The sequence below is a fragment of the Fundulus heteroclitus genome, chromosome 2, assembly GCF_011125445.2.
Source record: "Fundulus heteroclitus isolate FHET01 chromosome 2, MU-UCD_Fhet_4.1, whole genome shotgun sequence".
NCBI lineage: Eukaryota > Metazoa > Chordata > Actinopteri > Cyprinodontiformes > Fundulidae > Fundulus > Fundulus heteroclitus.
The window spans coordinates 17,611,602-17,630,910 of NC_046362.1; the positions used below are offsets into that span (position 1 = coordinate 17,611,602).

Below are 19,309 nucleotides of genomic sequence, written 5' to 3' on the forward strand. Positions count from 1 at the left end.
AACTCGGTATGCCAGATGTTTGAAACAGAAAGTAGAACCTATAGCCTGGCCTACTTTCTCAGTATTTATCTGACTACTTGGGGGCACTCGTATAGTATTAAAATCCCATTCCCAGGTGATCCGTTGACCTGTAAATATAAACACAAATACACAAAACAGCAATATCCCTGGTAATTCCACACCCTTGGTCCCAATATGGATTTATTATTGAAGCTGGGAGGACACCAAAAAGCAACACATTTACTTAAAAGGCATAACAGGACATGACATTTGACATATGTAATCTGACTAATTTCTTCAAATTTGGAACCGCAAGAAGAGTTTTTGATATTTCAACAAACATGGAAGGATATCTGTGAGTGGAAGTTTGGTCCTCAGGAGTACCCCAGAGTTGTTAATAACTATAAGATGAAATTATATGAAAGACGGTGAGCTTTCTGTCAGCTGGGGCATTCAGTTTGGAAGGTGAGTGACCCATTAGTGATGTGTCGCCCGTGAATGATTCGTTCAAATGAAGAAATAATTTGAGCGAATGAACTGAATCAAATTACTTCATTAACTGATTTGTTCATTTCTCGGGTGGAACGTCCACGTTCTGTAACTCACAGAATATAAAGATTCACCCAATGAAAGACTCAGCCCCACCTTCAGCAAACTAGGTGTACTGTGAATCAGAATGTGATCCATTCACGCTGTGACACAGCGCCGTTGCCCAGTACGTGAATGAGTTGCGTACTGTGCTAAGTACTAAGTGTTTCTGTCATGCTGTCAATCACTGAGTCAAGCATGTGCCTAATGCATTGCTTCATTTGGTGTAATGGGCTTATTTTGACTGGAGAAACAAACAGTCACTCCAAACAGATTGAGCAACACAGAAAACAGGCACCCAGTGATTTGCCAACTAGTACTGCACTGTGCTAGCATGGCACTGTGTCACAGCATGAACGGATCACGCCCTCATTCGCACAGAACAAGGATATTGCTGGAAGAGGCATTGTGTCACTCTGCACGAATGAACCGTGTCTTTCAGTGAATGGATCTTGTTAACGAATCAGTGCAATAAACTGACTCTAGAGATTCAGTACACTCAAATGAACAGCCGTTCCCATCACTATAAATCACTGGTGCAGACAGAGCGTCAGCATAAAGCACTGACAGACCAACAAATGTTCACATTGGGTCTTTAGAGCTGTATTTGAGGAGCACCTGCATCAGTTTTGCGGCAGTGGCCATGTGCAGTATATGTTGCAGAGATGGCGCCCTGAGTTTGAGACTTAACCATATAAGAAAAGTGTCTCAGAGTTGTGAAACTAATGCCAATGAATGTTTCCATGTGTCAACAAAATCTTCAGGCTTAACTGGAAATCCCCTTGCATATGTTACAGATTCAGATTTGTAGGAAGCCACCAAAACACACAGCAGACACGCAATAGTTTGGTGGTGCTATTAGACTGTATGGATGAATGAAATCAACATGTTGTAAATGGCATAAACCCTACACTGACAATGATAATAAAACAAAAGAAAAATAAATCAAGTGTTTGGACGAATGGAAAAGTTTAACTTTGGAGAAAATCTAAGAAAAACACCATTTGAAACTTATAAATGCATTCTAAACTGGTCTAATGTAAACAGACCAGCTAGCATGACTGTTTAACAACGGTACAGTGAAGAAATCCCGCTACATCTTCCAATGAAAGACTTCTCTTCACAGCATTTTGGTATTAAGTCATGTATGTCGGCTCGTCATTGTTTGTTTGGCCTACAAACAATTCTCTTTAGTTCATCAGTATGTATCTGCCTTATGTTAGAAGTTTTTCCTAATGTTTGTTCGGAAGTGTTTTCCAAGAATCTGCATTTGGCCAGTCAGCATTAGCAGCTTTTATCCAGTTGTGGTAAATTGAGAAGTCCATCCACTGTCAATTTTAGGGATTTATCAGCAAAACTATAGTTGTGAAATAAAATCTAATTTCAAATGTATAAAACCAAACACATGTTATTTATTTAAGAGATGAAACCAGATTTAAAAACTTGAAGTACACCTGATGTACATTATCTATATGTGGAAATGTTACCTCTCACCTGTAGACCGCTAAAACATGCTAAGTGATTTATTCAGCAAGTTGACTGTGTTGTTGCTTTGATTGTGGTCTGTCTTCTGTGTCATAGAGCTCCTCCCCAGGGTGGAGCCTCAGATCTGGAGGTCATCTCCCAGCAGGTGGAGGACGACAACCAATGCGTGGCTCCAGTCCAGCTAGTCAACTTCACCTACAGAGACTTGCCTTTGGCGGCTCTGGACATATCTCTTGCTGGATCCCAGCTCATCTCCAACCCTGATGAAGACGACAACAGAGATGGGTAGGAGCCAAGTGTATTTTTTATTTTTTTATAGTAAAACCAAATATCGTGTAGAAAATGTTAAAGCTGAAACATTACTGTCACCGTCACTATATAGATAAGGAGTTAATCCTTTTAAGAACTCTGCAGTTTTTCAGTATTATCCTGTGAAAAATATCTGTTCACCCAACGAAAAAGTTGATATATGTTTTTGCACAGATGAAAAAAAAGTAATAAATAAACAAAAACTAATGAAAAAACTGTTAACATTTTCTGTAAAACAAAATACTGAATCTCTAGTTGTCCCATTAAACTTGAAAATATATTTTCCGCAATACAGAAAGTAGCCTACAAGTGAAGAACCTTCAAAACATCTGTAAACATGCCCAGGTATGGCTGTCTAAGCAAGTTCTCCTTGAAAGCAGACTGCAAGATGCTGAAGCTAGTTTCTAAAAACACATCATGTTGATACGATAGTGCATGCCTGTATTCAGCGGCATTGTTTAGGGATGCTTTGGAGATGCAGGACCTGGATGGCTCACCATTAAAGTAGAGTCACCGATTTTTCCAGAAGTTTCCCCAAGTCTCTCTTTGAATAACTGTGCATGCGCAAGACTTACCTTGCTCTTCCACTCCTCAGGGGGATTGTGTGTAAAACTTTCTCAAATCCACTCTGGCCTAATTTCTTTCTACTCAGGCATTTCTCTTCTTCTCACAAACTTGCATGCGGTTTGCTTCTTGTGACTCTGAGCCATGTTCAAAGTCTAAGGTGAGAGCAGCGGAGCTAGAATGAACGGCTAACACCGAAGCTAACCACTAAGCTAGCTAGATACATAAACACTAGAAGAGCGCATGCGCAGCCACCAAGCTGAAGCTAACAGGGAACGTGCACGCACACTTGTGTCATGTGAGCGTGTCAGAATGATTGACATGTGTTACAACCAATAGATAAGGTGATATACCTGGAACTCGAGGGACAGAGGGGGGTGAGGGCAGGACCAAAACTCTGATCAATCACTGCCATTCGGTCCAAACCACAAGGTTGGACAGAGTTTTTACAGGCCTGCAGTACTCAGAGAGATCAAATTATCTCATTCTCTCATTAGGGTCATTTCCTTTTTCTGAATACATAAAATATTGACTACTGTCAGGATGGAAGGACCATTTCACCCTGTATAACAAAAAGTGTTTCTGAACAGGATTGCCAACTATAGCTTTGAAGAATCTACCATGAATTCTACTGTGTGTCAGAGGAAGCTTGATGAAAATGGGAGACCATCTATAAAAATATAAAAGTTGAAGCAGATCTGGACCCGAAATATGTGACCAGCAAAATGCTAGTAAAATCCACCAAGGACTAGCTGAGAATTAGGATTAGTCTCGGGCTCAGTCAGGGCCCCGATCCTCATCTCATTGTGGTGGGGCAAACGTTACTCAAACCAATGTCGATGACTGGTAGATGGCTACAAGAAACGCCTCACTGAAATCATTTCAACACTAGCTATATGTTGTGGAAACACATTTTGTTTATATCTTTTGTTTGATGAAAACAAAAGATATTTTCTTTAGGTTTTACCTGAAATTAAATTCCTTTTTTTCTACAGATAAAAAACAAACATAAGGCATGAGTATTACAATTTCTTAATAAAAACCTAAATGTTCAATCATGAAACATCAAATAGCCGGAAACAAGCCAGTCACATGATAATAAACCATAATTAATTTGGTACACCTAAAAAAAGCTAGAGATGTAATTACATCTTGATTAATGTTCTGGGTATTTGTTCATTGTTAAGAAGATGTCAGAGATATTGTGTCTGAGCCACGATGTATGCTCTTTGTGTCAAAGCGCTACATTCCTAATTATGGCAGAATTGCAATTACTGCAATCTATAATCTAGCCTGCCAGTGAAAAGCTCTGCTGTCCTTCTCCCCATTGCTTATATTTGCATTTTGTAATTATACCTGCCATGTTGAATCATGCCTCATTTTACTATAAAGTCTGTAAGATGACGATAACTGAAAACAAATGCATTAGTGTCGCCGTGTTAAATGGGCATTTTCTCCCCTGATGTGTTCGTTGTCGCTCAATGACATGGCAATTTCTCTCCTCCACGCCGGTTTGTGTTCCCAACGTTGATAACCAGCAGACAACAAAAGGTGTTGTTAGCGCCACGGCTTTCCTGAAATGTCAGAGCCTCGTGGTGATGATGCTCTCTCTGCCCATAAGGCCTTCTTGTTCTGGCCTTGTGTTGTTTTGTTCTCGCCATAATACCATGCTGCAGTCCCCAGCCTACTGTAGGACAGGATACACCCTTCCCGGAGCACCCCTGTAAGCAAGTTTCTGTGGCTTTCGAGTCAAGAAGCGTGACTCACAGCCCTCCTGGCATGCTGTGATGTTGGCATCCATGCAGAAAAGTAGTCAAACAGTGTAAGCTTAATTAGAGCATCCGGCATCTCGCCGTTGAGGCCCCTGGTGCATAAACACGGTCTGCCGATGGCCGACTGGACTCTGCCTCTTTGGCCCAGTTCGAAGCTGGAGGCTCGGTGGGATGGAGGTAAGGGACAGATTTATCCGGTCCCAAAACACACCCACACTCACTCGCCTCACTGTCTTGCTCATATAATTAAGAGAAAACCCACGTTCACTGCAATGGCACAGCAAAGGGGAACTGTCGAATTGGTGGTGTGCAGTGGAAAGCTCGTGCAGTGTTGGTACATCTCTTGACCGTATTTAATAAATCAACAATGTAAATATTTTAAACATGACGGTCATTGTGCTTTGCAAAGCCGTTCTTTTTTTCTTTTTTTACAAATAAACGTCTGAAATATGTGAAGGTGGGTAGTAGCTAGTTTGACTACACCATATTTCTTACTTCTGCTTGAGAAATATTATTTTGAAGTAATGCTAGTCTTACCTGAGTGCAATTTCTGGCACTCTATCCACCTACAGTATATAATTATTTCACATAAGATATAATTTAACCAAAAAATGACCAGACAGATACATACTCTTGCTTTTTCTATCTGCTAAGCCTGCTGGGCCAATTAAAGGTCTAATTAATTTGCCGTAAAAAGTGTACACTCGATGTAACTTGCACATGGATTGCACCCTTCCATGCATTACTTGCATTGACTGCTATAAGTCTTGGTTTCAAAGGCTTTATGCTGTAAAAAGGTGTAATTTTGAAATGTTGTTTCTTTCTTCAGCCCAAAATTTCTTTCTTTTTTTCCCTGATATTACTTTTTACTCTGTTCTTATTTTATTATTTAAAACACCAGTATAGCTTTGTAGTTTTACATTACATAATGTTTCAAAAATTCAATCAAATATTGTGTTCACAGTTACTCAATACTTCCGTAGCCCTTTTACCAAATACTTTTTCACTGTTGAGTAATTTTGTTTGGGGGGGGTGGGGGGGGATTGTGACTTTTTAAAATATATTGATGTACTGCTACTCTTGCTGTTGAGTGAAATCTTTGACTACTCTACCCACCTTTGGAAATGCGTGGCTTGCATTCGTATCAAACCCCCTGGGTCAATACTTTGTAGATCCACCTTGCATTGCAATTCCAGCTGCAAGTCTGGAGTTGTTGCTTCATGCTTTGCACATCTATAAAGTAAATGTTTTTGCCCTTTGCTGTTTCTCTGATGAATGTTTCTCCTACCGAGCCTGTCTGTTTCGGTGAAACTCCAAGTCTAGATAGTTTTGAAGTTGTCCCAATTTGCATGTTTCGATTTTCGAGTTATAGTTTAAACCGCACGTCAAAGCATTTTCTGAAGTAAATAAGCTTCATTGATTTATTTTCTATTAGATGTAGGGTATTTAAAGAGGAACCCCCCGACACACACACACCTTTTCTTAATTATTCTTTAAACTTTGAATTGTCAGAACAACTTTATGAATTGGTTTAATTTAGAAGCGTACACAATAGAGCTGTCTATCTGAAAAAAGATATTAGCATGAACAGTCATGATAAAACAAGTATACCTTTTTTTGCAGCAGGGCATAACACAAATCTTTTGCTCTTTTGTCGGTTCTAAAATGATTAAAATTTTACCCCAGGTGAGGAAAAACAGGAAATAATAAATAAATAAAATTCCACATTGTCATTCATAAAGTAAAAAGCAATGAGGTCTAAAGTATTTTTGAATTGAACTGAACAGAAATAAATCCAAACTGAAAAATCTATGTGTGGGAAAGCACGGTACACCTTTACTGCTTTAGCAGGGTTTAAGAAGGAAAGAAGCAGCCAGGTACTGGCGCTGAGAAGCTCTTTACTAACTAATTATCCTCGGTGTGAGCACATGAGCTGTGCAAATATGAATGTGTGCAAACCCTAATGAACTCGAGTAAAATGAAAAGTGGACCAAAGTTCCTCCAAAACAATGTAAGACTCTAAAGAAGACGAGCATTTTGGATCATAGGCTGGATTTAGTTTTTACTCACACCAGTTCACAGCTTCACTTTGTCAGTCAGTCCGTACGAATTCTTCCGCCTGCTTAGTTACTCTGCCAAATGGCAACATTACTGTATAAGACGCAACTTCTGCTAATTTGTCCTGGAGCACCGCAGGGGAAATGACCTGAACTTCAATCAACTTAACACAATCGGTTTAAATCAATAATAAGATATATATATATATATATATATATATATATATATATATATATATATATATATATATATATATATATATATATATATATATACTAATTATTTAGTTGTAAACTATGGCTGCTTTTATAAAGAGCATGTCTGCATTGGCTTCTGTATGGGGAAAAATTATTATTGCTAGAATTATAGGGGGTATGGCAACATTTAGGAGCAGCGACTTGTTACAGTAAGTGGATGAACTTCTGTAATGAAATTCCTGATTTTCAGGTCACCAGCATTCCATTGTCATTGCGGTTTCATGCTCTCACATTTCACGCAGACGAACCACTGGATGCCTTTGTGACTCAGTTGTATGACATCCCTGGAATGACACAATGGCGGAATGTGTTGAATGCTGCATGATTTAAATCTTTCAGAACTACCTCACTGGTGTTGGAAAGATTTTTTTTTCTGGCACATACCATAGAGTGGCATTTGACCTGAAAGCTTGTGCTTTATTTGCGCTGACTTTCAGTTCTGAGTGATGTAGAAAGACAAATTCCTTCAGATTCAAAATGGACAATGTTTTCTTTGGGTTTGAATTATAATTTTAGTTTATATATTGTTTTAGTGTATATATTTGTAGAAACAGTGCTGGGGAAACCAGTCTGTTGATGTACATTCAGGCCTTCAAAGCAGCTTATTGTGATTTCTTTAAACGGGTGGTATGTCATCAATATGGCCAAGATAAAGTGAATAGAAATAATATATTAAGTCTGTTTTTTATTTTTACTTCATAAACATCGAAAGTAATACCCTCATCGCACGCTTAAATGTTTGCTGTTTGCCTCAGTTGCGATTGAATCTGTATGTACCCTTGCTAGGGAATTTAAGCAAGTGTTTCTGAAACAATTGCAGCAATGACTCAATAATAAGATTACTTAATCCTATTCTGTGCCATGCAGATGCTTTGTCTGCAATTGTGAAGGATTACTCCACTCTGCGTGCTAATTGCTTAGAGTGACTTGCTTTCTGATTCATTCTGCTAATAATTATTTGACCACTTGGGGGCCCTCATATTATTTAGATTATAAAGAGCTTTGAACTAGAAAACAAATAGTAAATCAAGGACTTGTGGCGAAGGACATATTGCTTTTTTACATGAACACAATAACAACTGCTTATTCGTCACACTGCATTCCCTTATGCACACGATACACAAAACGGCTGCATCATAAGTGACACTTCACAGAAATGACCAGTTTTGATGTTTTACAAAATGTGCACATTTGGACCCATGTAAACCATGTTTCTAGATCCTTCAACAAACATGGCAAGATAAGGAACAGTGACTGTAGCTTAAAGAACCAATAAGCAAAATGTCATTGTTTTAGACAGAAAGAACTAAAATATAGTTTTGTGAAGGACTTGAAATGGAATATGGTATGACGTCACACGTCATCTCTGTGTGTTGTTCTCCAGTATCTTGTTTACTAAGCTGGGCAGGCCGTGCGTGCATCTACGTGCATGTGAACAGCTGCCACTCATGGCTTAGCCCCTCCCTCCCAATAGAATGCCACCAACGCATTCACCCACAGACGATCAAGACACGTTTTTACCAAGAGAAAAAAAAACGGGATAACTGGTGGTCTGGTGCTTAGCTTTTGGAGATAGAGAGAGGTGTAATTTGCCACCCATCTTGCTTTGGTTTACAGACAGTGCTCAACAGCGAACCTAGTGGTGAAATTTTGCTTATAGTTCCTTTAAGGATTGTGTGATTTTTAGAACTGACAACTACTGGATGAAAGACTATAAAGTAGCTAAGCGTAATCTGCTCAACTACTAGTCGCAGAGCTGAGTTGGTGAGTAGGTGTGAAGTGGGAAAGCAATACAGGGACAGGCGCTATAACCGGCAGAGCTCTTCACACTCTCTGGTACAATAATGCAGGAATTGTTTATGTAAATAGGCATTGTCGTTTGATGTGAGCAGCCCAAGTTGATGACTTAGTGTACGACTGAGGTAGCTTACAGATTGTGTTGTCTTTGTAGGAATGTTGTCGAAGGATTTTTATTTATTTTTTTAAATAGCCTTTTGTCACTACACCAGGGTTCTTTTGTTTTCTTTTTGTATTTTTTACTAAAGTCAGCTTGTTTGAATGAAATGATGGATCTTGCCCTAAATTCCAGCTTTGATAACTCAATAATTACCTATTTTTTAACAATATATATTTTCAATATTTTTCTGCAATTGTGATAATGATATCAGAAATCAAATTGATCACATTTTTAGGACTGTGTGTTTTGGAGTCTTGTGAATTCAGTCCACCGATGAATTGCCGAGATAGCAACGGAAGACCTCTTTAATAAGTATTCAATTACATATTTTTGCGTACTTCCAAAAAGTATGCCCGATGATTACCTTGTGTGTGTTAGGAAGTGACAGAAACTGTTACCATCATCACCACATTTAGAAAACTCTATCCCACAGAAGAGACTAAATTAAGCAAGGTGATGAGTAAAGGCAAAAGCTAGCTCCCCAGATAGGCCTTCTGTCCACAGTAGCTGCAACATATGCCACTGATCTCCAGGGTCCAGACTGAGAGGTGTGAGATGACAGATGGTTCACGGGGGTCAACCTGCCGCTTTGATTGGAGAAGAGAGGAGGCGAGGTATAAAAAGAAGGAATAGAGGGAGCAGCAGAAGATGCCCTTGAACAGTTTCATTCACAAAACTAGGAACTGCCGATCAAAACAGAGTTTGTTAATATGTTTTGTTGTTCATACTGCACTGTTGGTTTGGATAAAACCTTTTCTTTTAAGCAGTGCAGGCTGGATGTTGTAGTTGCAGCGTAAACAGGGTTGGCATGTTGCGTTATGATGACCATGTAGGCTGGTCTTACAATGTTCCACAAATTTGATGAAATTAGGGAAGTTTTCCTTTCATTTTTTGGGCACCTACATATACGGCTTTACAAAGGTTTTCACGCTCCTCTTTGGTTTAAATATATATAAATTATACATATACATTTTAAAGAAAAGGAAGGGAGTCTATTTCTTCTAGTTCTTCAGAGTTGGTCAGAAGAGAGTTAAACAGAAGTGGGATGAGATGATGATGATAAACACACCACCACCACCCCACCCCCCACTCACAGGACCACACAGGCATGCCTTTTAGATTAGGGGTCAGCAACCTTTTTAATCCCGAGAGACATTTTTGTCCTTGATGCCATGACATAAAATCTGTCTAGGCCCACAAGACCTATTTCACCTTTAGAAAATTAAGTATAGATTATAACATTTCAAAAATGTGAACTGTATAAAACACTTTATTGTGAAAGTTAAAGAATGAAAATTATTTCAACTCCCCTTTCTAGATCTTAGAGCGTAGAAAAAAAGACAATATTTTTGTGAAATGAAGCAGGCTGAGTTTGGAAAAAAATATCTATCCCACTCAAAAAATAAAGCACATAGGAGCTAAATTACATTAATTGATTGTTTTAAAGCCTTCTCCAATTACTATAATTCTGCTGTGGGTGTCATATGCAGATATTGGATAAAAAAAACATATGGAGAAGCTGCTTAATCACACACCCCTTTATACCAGAAAATATTGCCAAGAGGATGAGCAAAAAAGCCAAATCTGACCCTGGGGACACAGATTGCAGTTAGGACAAAAAAAATATTCATGTGTTGGAATGGACCAGTTTGACAAAACCTAAACTTGAGGATGAAGCCAGACTTGGAATTTTCTCCACAGATGCTCTAACTTTGTTAAAAATGTTGAAAACTGTACATCCTCTTCCTTCAACTTTACAATTGCATGCTACTTTGTGCCGGTCTGTCATGTTAAAGCTCAATTAAAATACACCAAAGTTGGACAAAATGGGAAAGTTCAGGATGTTTGAACAGTTTCGCAAAGCGCATCAGATCGGGATTAGGTATGCTGAATGTAAAAGATTTATAAATTGTTCAATACGACGATCGAGAAGCTCGCCAGAATCTGTGGTGCATAGTGCCAGCAGCAGTATTTCTATTGGTTTTGGATCCAGATCTCCGCCGGACCTGTTTGTGTCCGATGGATGTCCAAAAGGCCTATTTTCAAACGAGCGCAGAAAAAGGCTTCTCCATCACATTGTCACATTGCCTGGCACCATGTGTGACACAATAGGTGACATTTCACTGCCGGTTTTGATGGTTTGTTATGTAAACTGTGAGGCTGCTTCTCAGCCCGAGAGCAAAGGAGATCAAGTCTCCCAGTGGTGAGAAAGAAATATATCAGGGACAACTTGTCCGCTGCTCTGTGCGTGGAGCCCCATCTGTCTCCATTTGTCTTGTATCTGTGGCCCATATTTCTCTTGCAAAGGCAGGTGCTGAGTTCCCTGCTTTAGGTTGCGCGCTGTTCTAAGACGGACAATTTAAGCCGTCGCGCCTTATTGTAATTAGAGACCGGCCGAATGTGATGGAGGCTGTATGAAGAGAAAGGCTGCCGCCGTTTTTCTTAAATGGGATTAGAAGAACGATGGGTGCCAGGCTGGATCCTAAACTTGTTTTATTGGCACCCGCAATCAATCAGACTCTTCTCTCCGCTGTGATAATTTACAGCGAATGTTTAATTCCCCTGGACATGATGCTGTAGGAGATTTATAGCAACAAGAAATTCAATCTTCACAACCTTGCATTGATTACGGTGATAACTTCATTCTTCGCGCTTCATCCTGATTTCCTGCTGGGTGTATTTGCTTATCTTGGCTGTCACAGCGCATTTTTTTCTTGCTCTGGTAATGCAGAAAAAGAAACAGTCAATTGTTGAGTTTGAAAACATCCGGCTTTCTAAATAGATGAGGCAGGAGACCCAAATTGTCTCTTTCGGATGAACAGGTAGGAGTTTTCATATGTCAACAGATGGAGGGACGGAGAGGTAAGAATTGAAAGAAAGATAAGAAAACTCACTTCCTGAACAGCCTGAACAAGACAAAGTACTCCAACCTGTGCTGTTCAGCAGCCTGCAGGCTCACAGTCGTGGCCCATTTTCCTCAGCCCGAGCCTGCTGAGTTCAGCAGATTGGTGTGAATTGGTTGAAGTTTATACTCGAGGAACCACGGGGGTTCATAGTTCTCTGAAGGGGAGGGTGACAGAAAACGGGATCCGCTTTGAAATGTTGCCGGCTGACATTTGCTCCTGCTTATGAAAGCTGTTCAGCTAAAGCCTGTCCTTCTGATCTCAAGCTGTTCATATAGTTAAGAAGAATGTACTACACCTGAATTAGAACGGAGGCTCTCAGAACAATCAAGTAAGTTACAAAATACAGATCAGGCATGAAATCACATTAGTAGTTATTAGAAAATGTTATCCAATGATAAACGTCTTAAAGGGGTCAATAAAATTAAAAAGTTGAATAGAAGAACAGTTTTCCCTCCTTTTGCATTCATTACACCTTACCAACCAATCAAAAACGCAGATCCAGGAACACTCAAAGAGTTCAGAGAACACGCATTATTTTTCTCTTTTTTAAAAACTTGCAGTTTTGGTAAAAAGTTGGTTGAATAAAAGGTTGAGTTTGAATTTAATGTTTGTGTGTTATTTATCTAAATATAGGTCGCTAAGCAACAGCATAAACTGGTCAGTGCAGCACTTGACATATGTTTTGTGTGCTTTAGATTACTGTTCCACTGTAATACCCCAAAGACACGAGCAGATGACCGGAAATGGTCCTTTGGGATGTTCTGCTAGAGAACAGAATTCATGGTCTCATGATTGACGGCAGACCCTGAAGCAGCAAAGCGAAAGTTCGATCGAACCAGCATGTTGCCAGTTCGATCCCCCGCTCCGAACGTCTTAGTCGTTGTGTCCTTGGACAAGACACTTAACCCGAATTGCCTGCTGGTGGCGGTCAGAGGATCCGGTGGCGCCTGCTTCTGTCAGTCTGCCCTAGGGCAGCTGTGGCTACTAACACAGCTCACCACTGTCAGAGTGTGAATGAATGACTGATTGTGGGGTGAAGTGTTTTCGGGTCGTCGGACTAGTTAAAGGCTATACAGCTACAAGCCATTTACCAAAGCAGCCCCAGACCTTCACTCTATCACCACCACCACATCTGAATGTTTGTTAGGTGTTTGTTTTCCAAAAATCAAATCTTAGCTTCACAGCAGATGTAACAGGACACACGGCGTCAAAAAAAGTTCCACTTCTATCCAGTAAATGCACAGAATATTTGCCTAAGTCTTTGTGATCATTAAGATGTTTGATGAGCCTTTGTGTTATTTATGCTTTGGTTAGCAATGGTCTTCCACTGGAAACTCTCCAATAGATTAGATTAGATTTTACTTTGTTGTTCCATAGGGGAAATTTGCCTTGGACCGCATGTGCTAAAAAGATAAAATAAAATAAAATAAAAACTGCCACCATAAAATACATACAATAAAAAAACATGAAATACACAGATTACACATTACACCACAGTAATAGGAAGAGAGACGCACTTCTCTTCCCATTTATTTATTGTTTAATCGTGAACTCTGACCATAATTGAGGGAGGTGTGGCCAGTGCTGTAGATGTTTGTTCTTTCTTGTTTTTATTTTTATTTTTTTTTTTGCTCTTGTTGTTTTTGTGACTTCCTAGAAGAATTGGTGTTGCCCTCTTGGAGTGGCTTTGTAACCCCTGTGTGGTAGAAGTAGAAGTTGTGTAACTCATTTTTTGCTTCATACAAGATCTTTTAGCCAACTACATGTTGTCAGACAGGTTCTATTGAAGTCATTTCTTAATTCTCCAGCAGTAGTCTGTTGGTAATCTGCTCTGGTTGTGTCTAGAGAAAGTGATAGGGGGAAAGAACTCAGCTAGTCAAAAAAGTTTTGGTTAAACATACTTAAATTGTGATTTAACAAAGGAGGAAATTGTATTTTTACATCAGGCCATATTGTTTTTCTTTCTTGGTAAATAACTTTTTATTCAAAAACAGCTTTTTTTATGTACCCGGATCTTAATTTTCTGGTGTTAAATTAATCTGAAACGGGGGAAAAAAAGAGGAAGTCCGTTTTTGAGCCTTGGAAACATTACCACTTAGTCTTTTATTCCTATCAAGATTTATTTTTTCACATAATAATACATTATCACGTGTGTAATATTTTTTGTAATCAACGTTTTTCATCATCCTGAATGAAATGCAGATTCTAATGAGGGACTCTTTCTCTCCGGCTCCCATCTGTTGACCCAAAATTACACAAAAAGATCCCCACGTCTCTGATTTAATTTCAGTTTGACCCGTAGCTGCTTCATAAATGCACCTCCTGTTTCATCATGCCTTATTTGCAGGAGTCAATATAACGATTTAGATGCTGCATGTGGCGGGGTGAGTATAGCGCAGCTGTGGAAGCAGCCAAAAACTCTGTCGGGTCTGTGCAAACGGGCTCCAGCCGAGCAGCCAGACCCTCTCTGCCTGTGCCAGTTGTCCTGTTCTGTGTGTCTTTGCCTGCTTTGTGAAGCCGGAGCGGCCATTTTCCGGCAAGCATCATTTACAGCAAGCCATCACTTCCATCGCAGGTCACTATTGATCAGCCTCATGATCTAATCCCCTCACTCTGCTGCTGCTTCGATCGTCCCTCAGTGCGTTTTCTCTGTGTGATGCTCAGTTGATGTCTTTATGAACGGTGCACCGGGCCCTGCAGGTTTCATTTGTCTGCACACAGTGCATGCATCTGTGTTGTGTGTGTGTGTGTGTGTGTGTGTGTGTGTGTGTGTGTGTGTGCGCGCGCGCGCATGTGCAATGCAGGAGCAGTCTGTGAGGGGTGGCCTGTTTAAAAATGACCCTGCTTTGACCCTGAACTGATGATTTTCCTCTTTGCCTTGCTTCATCGCTGAAGCAATCCCTCTTCTTCATAAATACTTCAGGTCCTCGGTGTTCAAGGTTTTAAAGAGATTTGCCTAAAATTACGTTTCTGGGGCTTGGATTAATCCATCACTGCCATTTACTCTGCTTCCAGTCACGGTTTTTCTTTACAGGTTTATTAAATTAATACCTTTTCTGCCAGCCTTTTGGGAGAGGTCTGAATGAATTATGATTTCACACGGTACAAGTTAAATCGTGCTTTTCGGATCGGAGGCTGGGTTTTCTCCGCGTGCTGCTCGCTCTGTCTTTTTAACCGTTTGTCCACAGATTTCCCGTTACTGCACGAAGCATCCTAATGCATAAATGTTTTCTTTAGCCGATGTGGTTTGACATTTTGCCCTTAGAGTACGTTTGCACATGGGAAGGAACCATTACCCTTCACTGCCTCTTTGTCGCCCCTGGTGTTGGGCTCTAATTTGCGGGGACTGGCAGCTAGAGAAGGTTGCTGTAGAGGGCTGAGTGCAACGCTTGATTTCTTGGCACGAACCGACAGCGTGGCCAACCTCCAGCTGCTCTGCTGACCTTGGTTTACGATCAATAGAGTGTTTAGATCCTTTAAAACTAAAATGACTCCACTCATAAAGTGTCCTCTCTTTCTCTACAATTTAAGGGAAACAGTTTTTATTATTGGAAAACTGATCAGAGTAAATCTTTTATTAAATGGTTCTGATTGCTCCCCTGGCGCCCTACAGTGGCAGCCCACTGCTCCCCAAGGGTGATGGGTTAAAAGCAGAGAACAAATTTCGTTGTAATTTATATTTCAATGACAATAAAGATGATATTACTATTACTATTACTATATTACTGTATCTAATGGACAAACGGTGAATGTGAGAAATGTAATATTTACTGTCGTGTTATAATAATTACAGCTGAGCTCAGACGTCTACATCCTACACTGATTAACCTTTTTTTCCGCTGTCTGATATTAAATCAGACTAAACATTTCTTGTCAATTAGGATTGCATTTTTTTTCTCTTTGTTAAATGCTAGAACACTGAGAGATTTTTTTATTCTTCATATCAAAAGTTTGCATACACTACTGTCCCTTTAAACATTTTAGGAATGCACAGCTGATAGGTCACTAATTGTTGAGATTGTTGCTCTAAATCCCCACCCACTGCATTAACAGAACTGAAAATAAGTAAAATTTTCTTGAAATGAGTGTATTTGTACTTGATTTGAGCAGCTAAATAAGATTATCTGCCAATGGAAAGAGTATGTTTACCCCTAAAATAAGATAATTAGATATAATGCAGTGGAAATAAGTTGATGGAGACGAGTTGTTCCTATTTGAAGTGCAAACATCTTATTCCATTGGCAGATAATCTTATTTAGCTGCTCAAATAAAGTACAAATACACTTATTTCAAGAAAATGTTACTTATTTTTAGTTTAGTTTAGTCGATTTTTGCAGTGGGGAGTGATTCAATGCCTGGAACTTTCGAAAACCAAATACCAAGCAAATCAGAATCCCTCAGACTGCTGGAGAGTATTTTATTTATCTTTTTTACCTTCCCCGACTATTTATGAGAAATGTTCAACAGATCTGTCTATTAACCATTTAGAAGGTCTTCCATTTTATTTTTAAATGTTGTTTATTCAGATGTTTTAAACAATGCTTTCAACCAGAATTATTCTAGTGATATTCTATTTAATCCAAACCAAAGTCAGGAAGTATGACACTGGCTTTATTTTATAAAGTTTTCTTCCCATAAGATGAGAGCATTCAAATCTTTTGAATTTGGGCTTCTTTTGAGCTAATTTGCTTGATTTAAGATTACTATGTAAAGGTTAACACTTAAAAAAAAACATATTTTGAAATGAGATAAATTATCTAACACTTCTAAAGCTATGTTTTTTGTTTGTTTTTTCTCTTAGTATAGGAACCAAATAATTTACAGTGTAAAAAAATTAAAATAATACCAGACTATTAACAGGAGTATGGAAAATGATGCAAATAATAGCAGAGATGTCAACAAATTAAGTTTTACTTTATTAAGAATCTGTCACTCAAAATAAATATAGGCAGATACATTATATCTATAATATGTTGGCAATAAAATTATAGCTACAATATCATTTTTAAAGTACTAGGAATAATTGTTATTCTTCTGTTTTAAATAGAAGCAATTAGACCATGTTATACACTTTTGTTTCATATTTTCGTGTTTTTACCATAAAACTATTGCATTCTTATTGAAGGTTACCATAGCGTGAGGATCTCAGACCATGAGCCAATGGCTACTCCACACTTTAAAAGTGCAGCAACTGCATTCCTACTGTGATGAAAGCAGGCTGACATCATCTGGTCAGCTCTCTAAACAGTCATAAAAAAAAAAATTAACAGTAACCCCCGCGCCTGCTGGTTTGCCACCTGGTGAAGCTGTGGGGACCGAAAGCAAGTCATTTCTCCTTAACTTTAACTGGTTTATTTTTATGTCAATGAGAGGTTATGCAAAAATAAAAATAACTTTTTATAAGTTAGGCATAGCTGTAACCTAAAAGAATTAAGACTAGTGTGATATTGCTTGTTGCTTTTTTGTAGAGTTTCATGAGAAAAATTCATCTTATGTTAAATTGCCAAATAATTCTGCTGCACTAGAAAAAAAAATATATCAAAAAAATCTGTTTAAAATATACAGTAATTTTCAATAAATTAGAATATTATTGAAAAGATCCTATAATTCAGTAACACAATTCACTAAGTGAAGTAATTACCCAGATGTTTTCAACCCTTAATTTCTATTAATTATGATTACTTTCATTTTTTAGCTGATAAAAAAAAAAACAACATTTAGGATTACAATATTACGTCAGACCAATGGAAAACAAAAACACTTTTTTTAAAAACAGAAATGTGAGTTTAACAAAGAGCATGTTTGATACCTGCTTAAAGGTTATTTTAAGAAGAAAACTGAAAAACAAACCTCATCGACAAACATATTCTAAATTTTTGATTATGACTGTATTTTCAAAGATGAATATTTAAATAAAAACAAAATGTACTTAATGTTTATAAAGCATTTGGTAAGGTCTGTATATGAAAATGCATCCACTGTGGGGGCAAAGACACACTGACGCTGGATATGATAAATTATGCACCTTTACAGAAACAAAACATGGCATGTCTCGTGTTTTCTATTCAGCCTTGCTGTAGATGTTACTTTTTTTCATGCCGCTACAATATTTCTCATCTTTTCCACGTCCCCCCCCCCCCCCCCCCCCCCCCTCCTGTGTCTCCTCTCTCTCCCGCCCTCTGCTCAGGTCAAACTGGCTGAAGCCCTGCTGTGGACGGCGAGCGGCCCTGTGGCAGGTCTGCCTGCTGTCGGCGGGTTTCAATTGCTTCCTGGTGGCCTGTGTCATCCTGGTGGTGCTGCTGCTGACAGTGGAGCTGCTCATAGACACCAAGCTGTTGCAGTGTGAGTGATGCTTTACAGAGATAACGTGGCTTTAATGGAGGTGGTGGTGGGTGTGGTGGGGGTTTTGAGGATGTAAAATTGATGAAGTTGGTGTGTTCTGTTCATTATTTACAGTCCAGGCTGGATGTAACACGCCCTTGGAGAGAGCAGAAAGTGGTCTGCTCAGCACGACTGTTTACCTGATTGTTATTCAAAGGCACTGGGTCAAAGCATAGATCTGATACACAAGACAAAGGAGCGGTTTCATTGCTCAATCATTAGCATAACAGTTTAGCTGCGGGGATCCCATGTTTAGAGAGAAATAAAGCGCAGAAGGTTGATGATAACATTGAAGTTTGCGAATGTTACACCGACCGTGTCAGTATTCTGCAGCCCCGCATCAGCACACTACTACTGTGAGGAGTATCTGAAATCCTGCAGCGTACACATCTAAACGGTGTATATTTTGATTATTCTTACTTTAATGTCAGCAATGTTCTAAGAGTATAAAGGAACGACAACTTCATGTTGAATCAAACCTTCAGTGACGACACTGTCTTAAGTGTGGCTTCTTTATATGGTGCTAATTGACAACAGATAGACAAATCAAACCAATGTGCATACAAAAATAGATAAACCGATAAAATCAATCATATGGAGAGAAACAAACTCAGTTGTATGTATTCCCATTCTATCCTAGTTAAGATACAGTCAAGCTCAGTTGGGGCACACTCTGCGATAGAACATAGCTATGTCTATGTTGGTTTGGCTGAAGGGTTCACCACCCTCGCTTTTGTCGCACTGGTATGTCCCGCCCAAAACCACAATGCTGCGACGTGATTGGCCCGAACCGTTTTTTGGTTCGGACACAAACTGTTGAAGATGGATTCTCGTGTGTTTGTGAACGCAAAAATGCAGCGAGAATTCAGCTTGCAGGAGAGGTTAGCAAAAATATCTTCTCAGGGAGTTTACCTAATTGATAACGCTCACCTAAAATTACCTATATATAAGGTACGAGCTGTAATTAAAAGGTGTAAAACACCTGCGATATAGACGTGTCTAAACCAGAACCCGAGGTCTATCGGTGCGCAC

The 19,309-nt window shown here is 39.2% G+C and overlaps 1 protein-coding gene across 2 annotated transcripts in view; it reads left to right on the top strand.

Moving 5' to 3' along the window:
- tmem266 (transmembrane protein 266) overlaps positions 1-19,309 on the top strand; it is a 45,647-nt gene that overhangs the window by 11,157 nt on the left and 15,181 nt on the right. The window contains exons 3-4 of one of the 2 annotated variants that reach the window (XM_012871407.3): positions 2,170-2,358; positions 18,084-18,238. In XM_012871407.3, coding sequence (XP_012726861.2) covers positions 2,170-2,358; positions 18,084-18,238 — 344 coding nt within the window. The remainder of the gene's footprint in view (positions 1-2,169; positions 2,359-18,083; positions 18,239-19,309) is intronic. The other variant, XM_036149742.1, reaches the window with a different exon arrangement.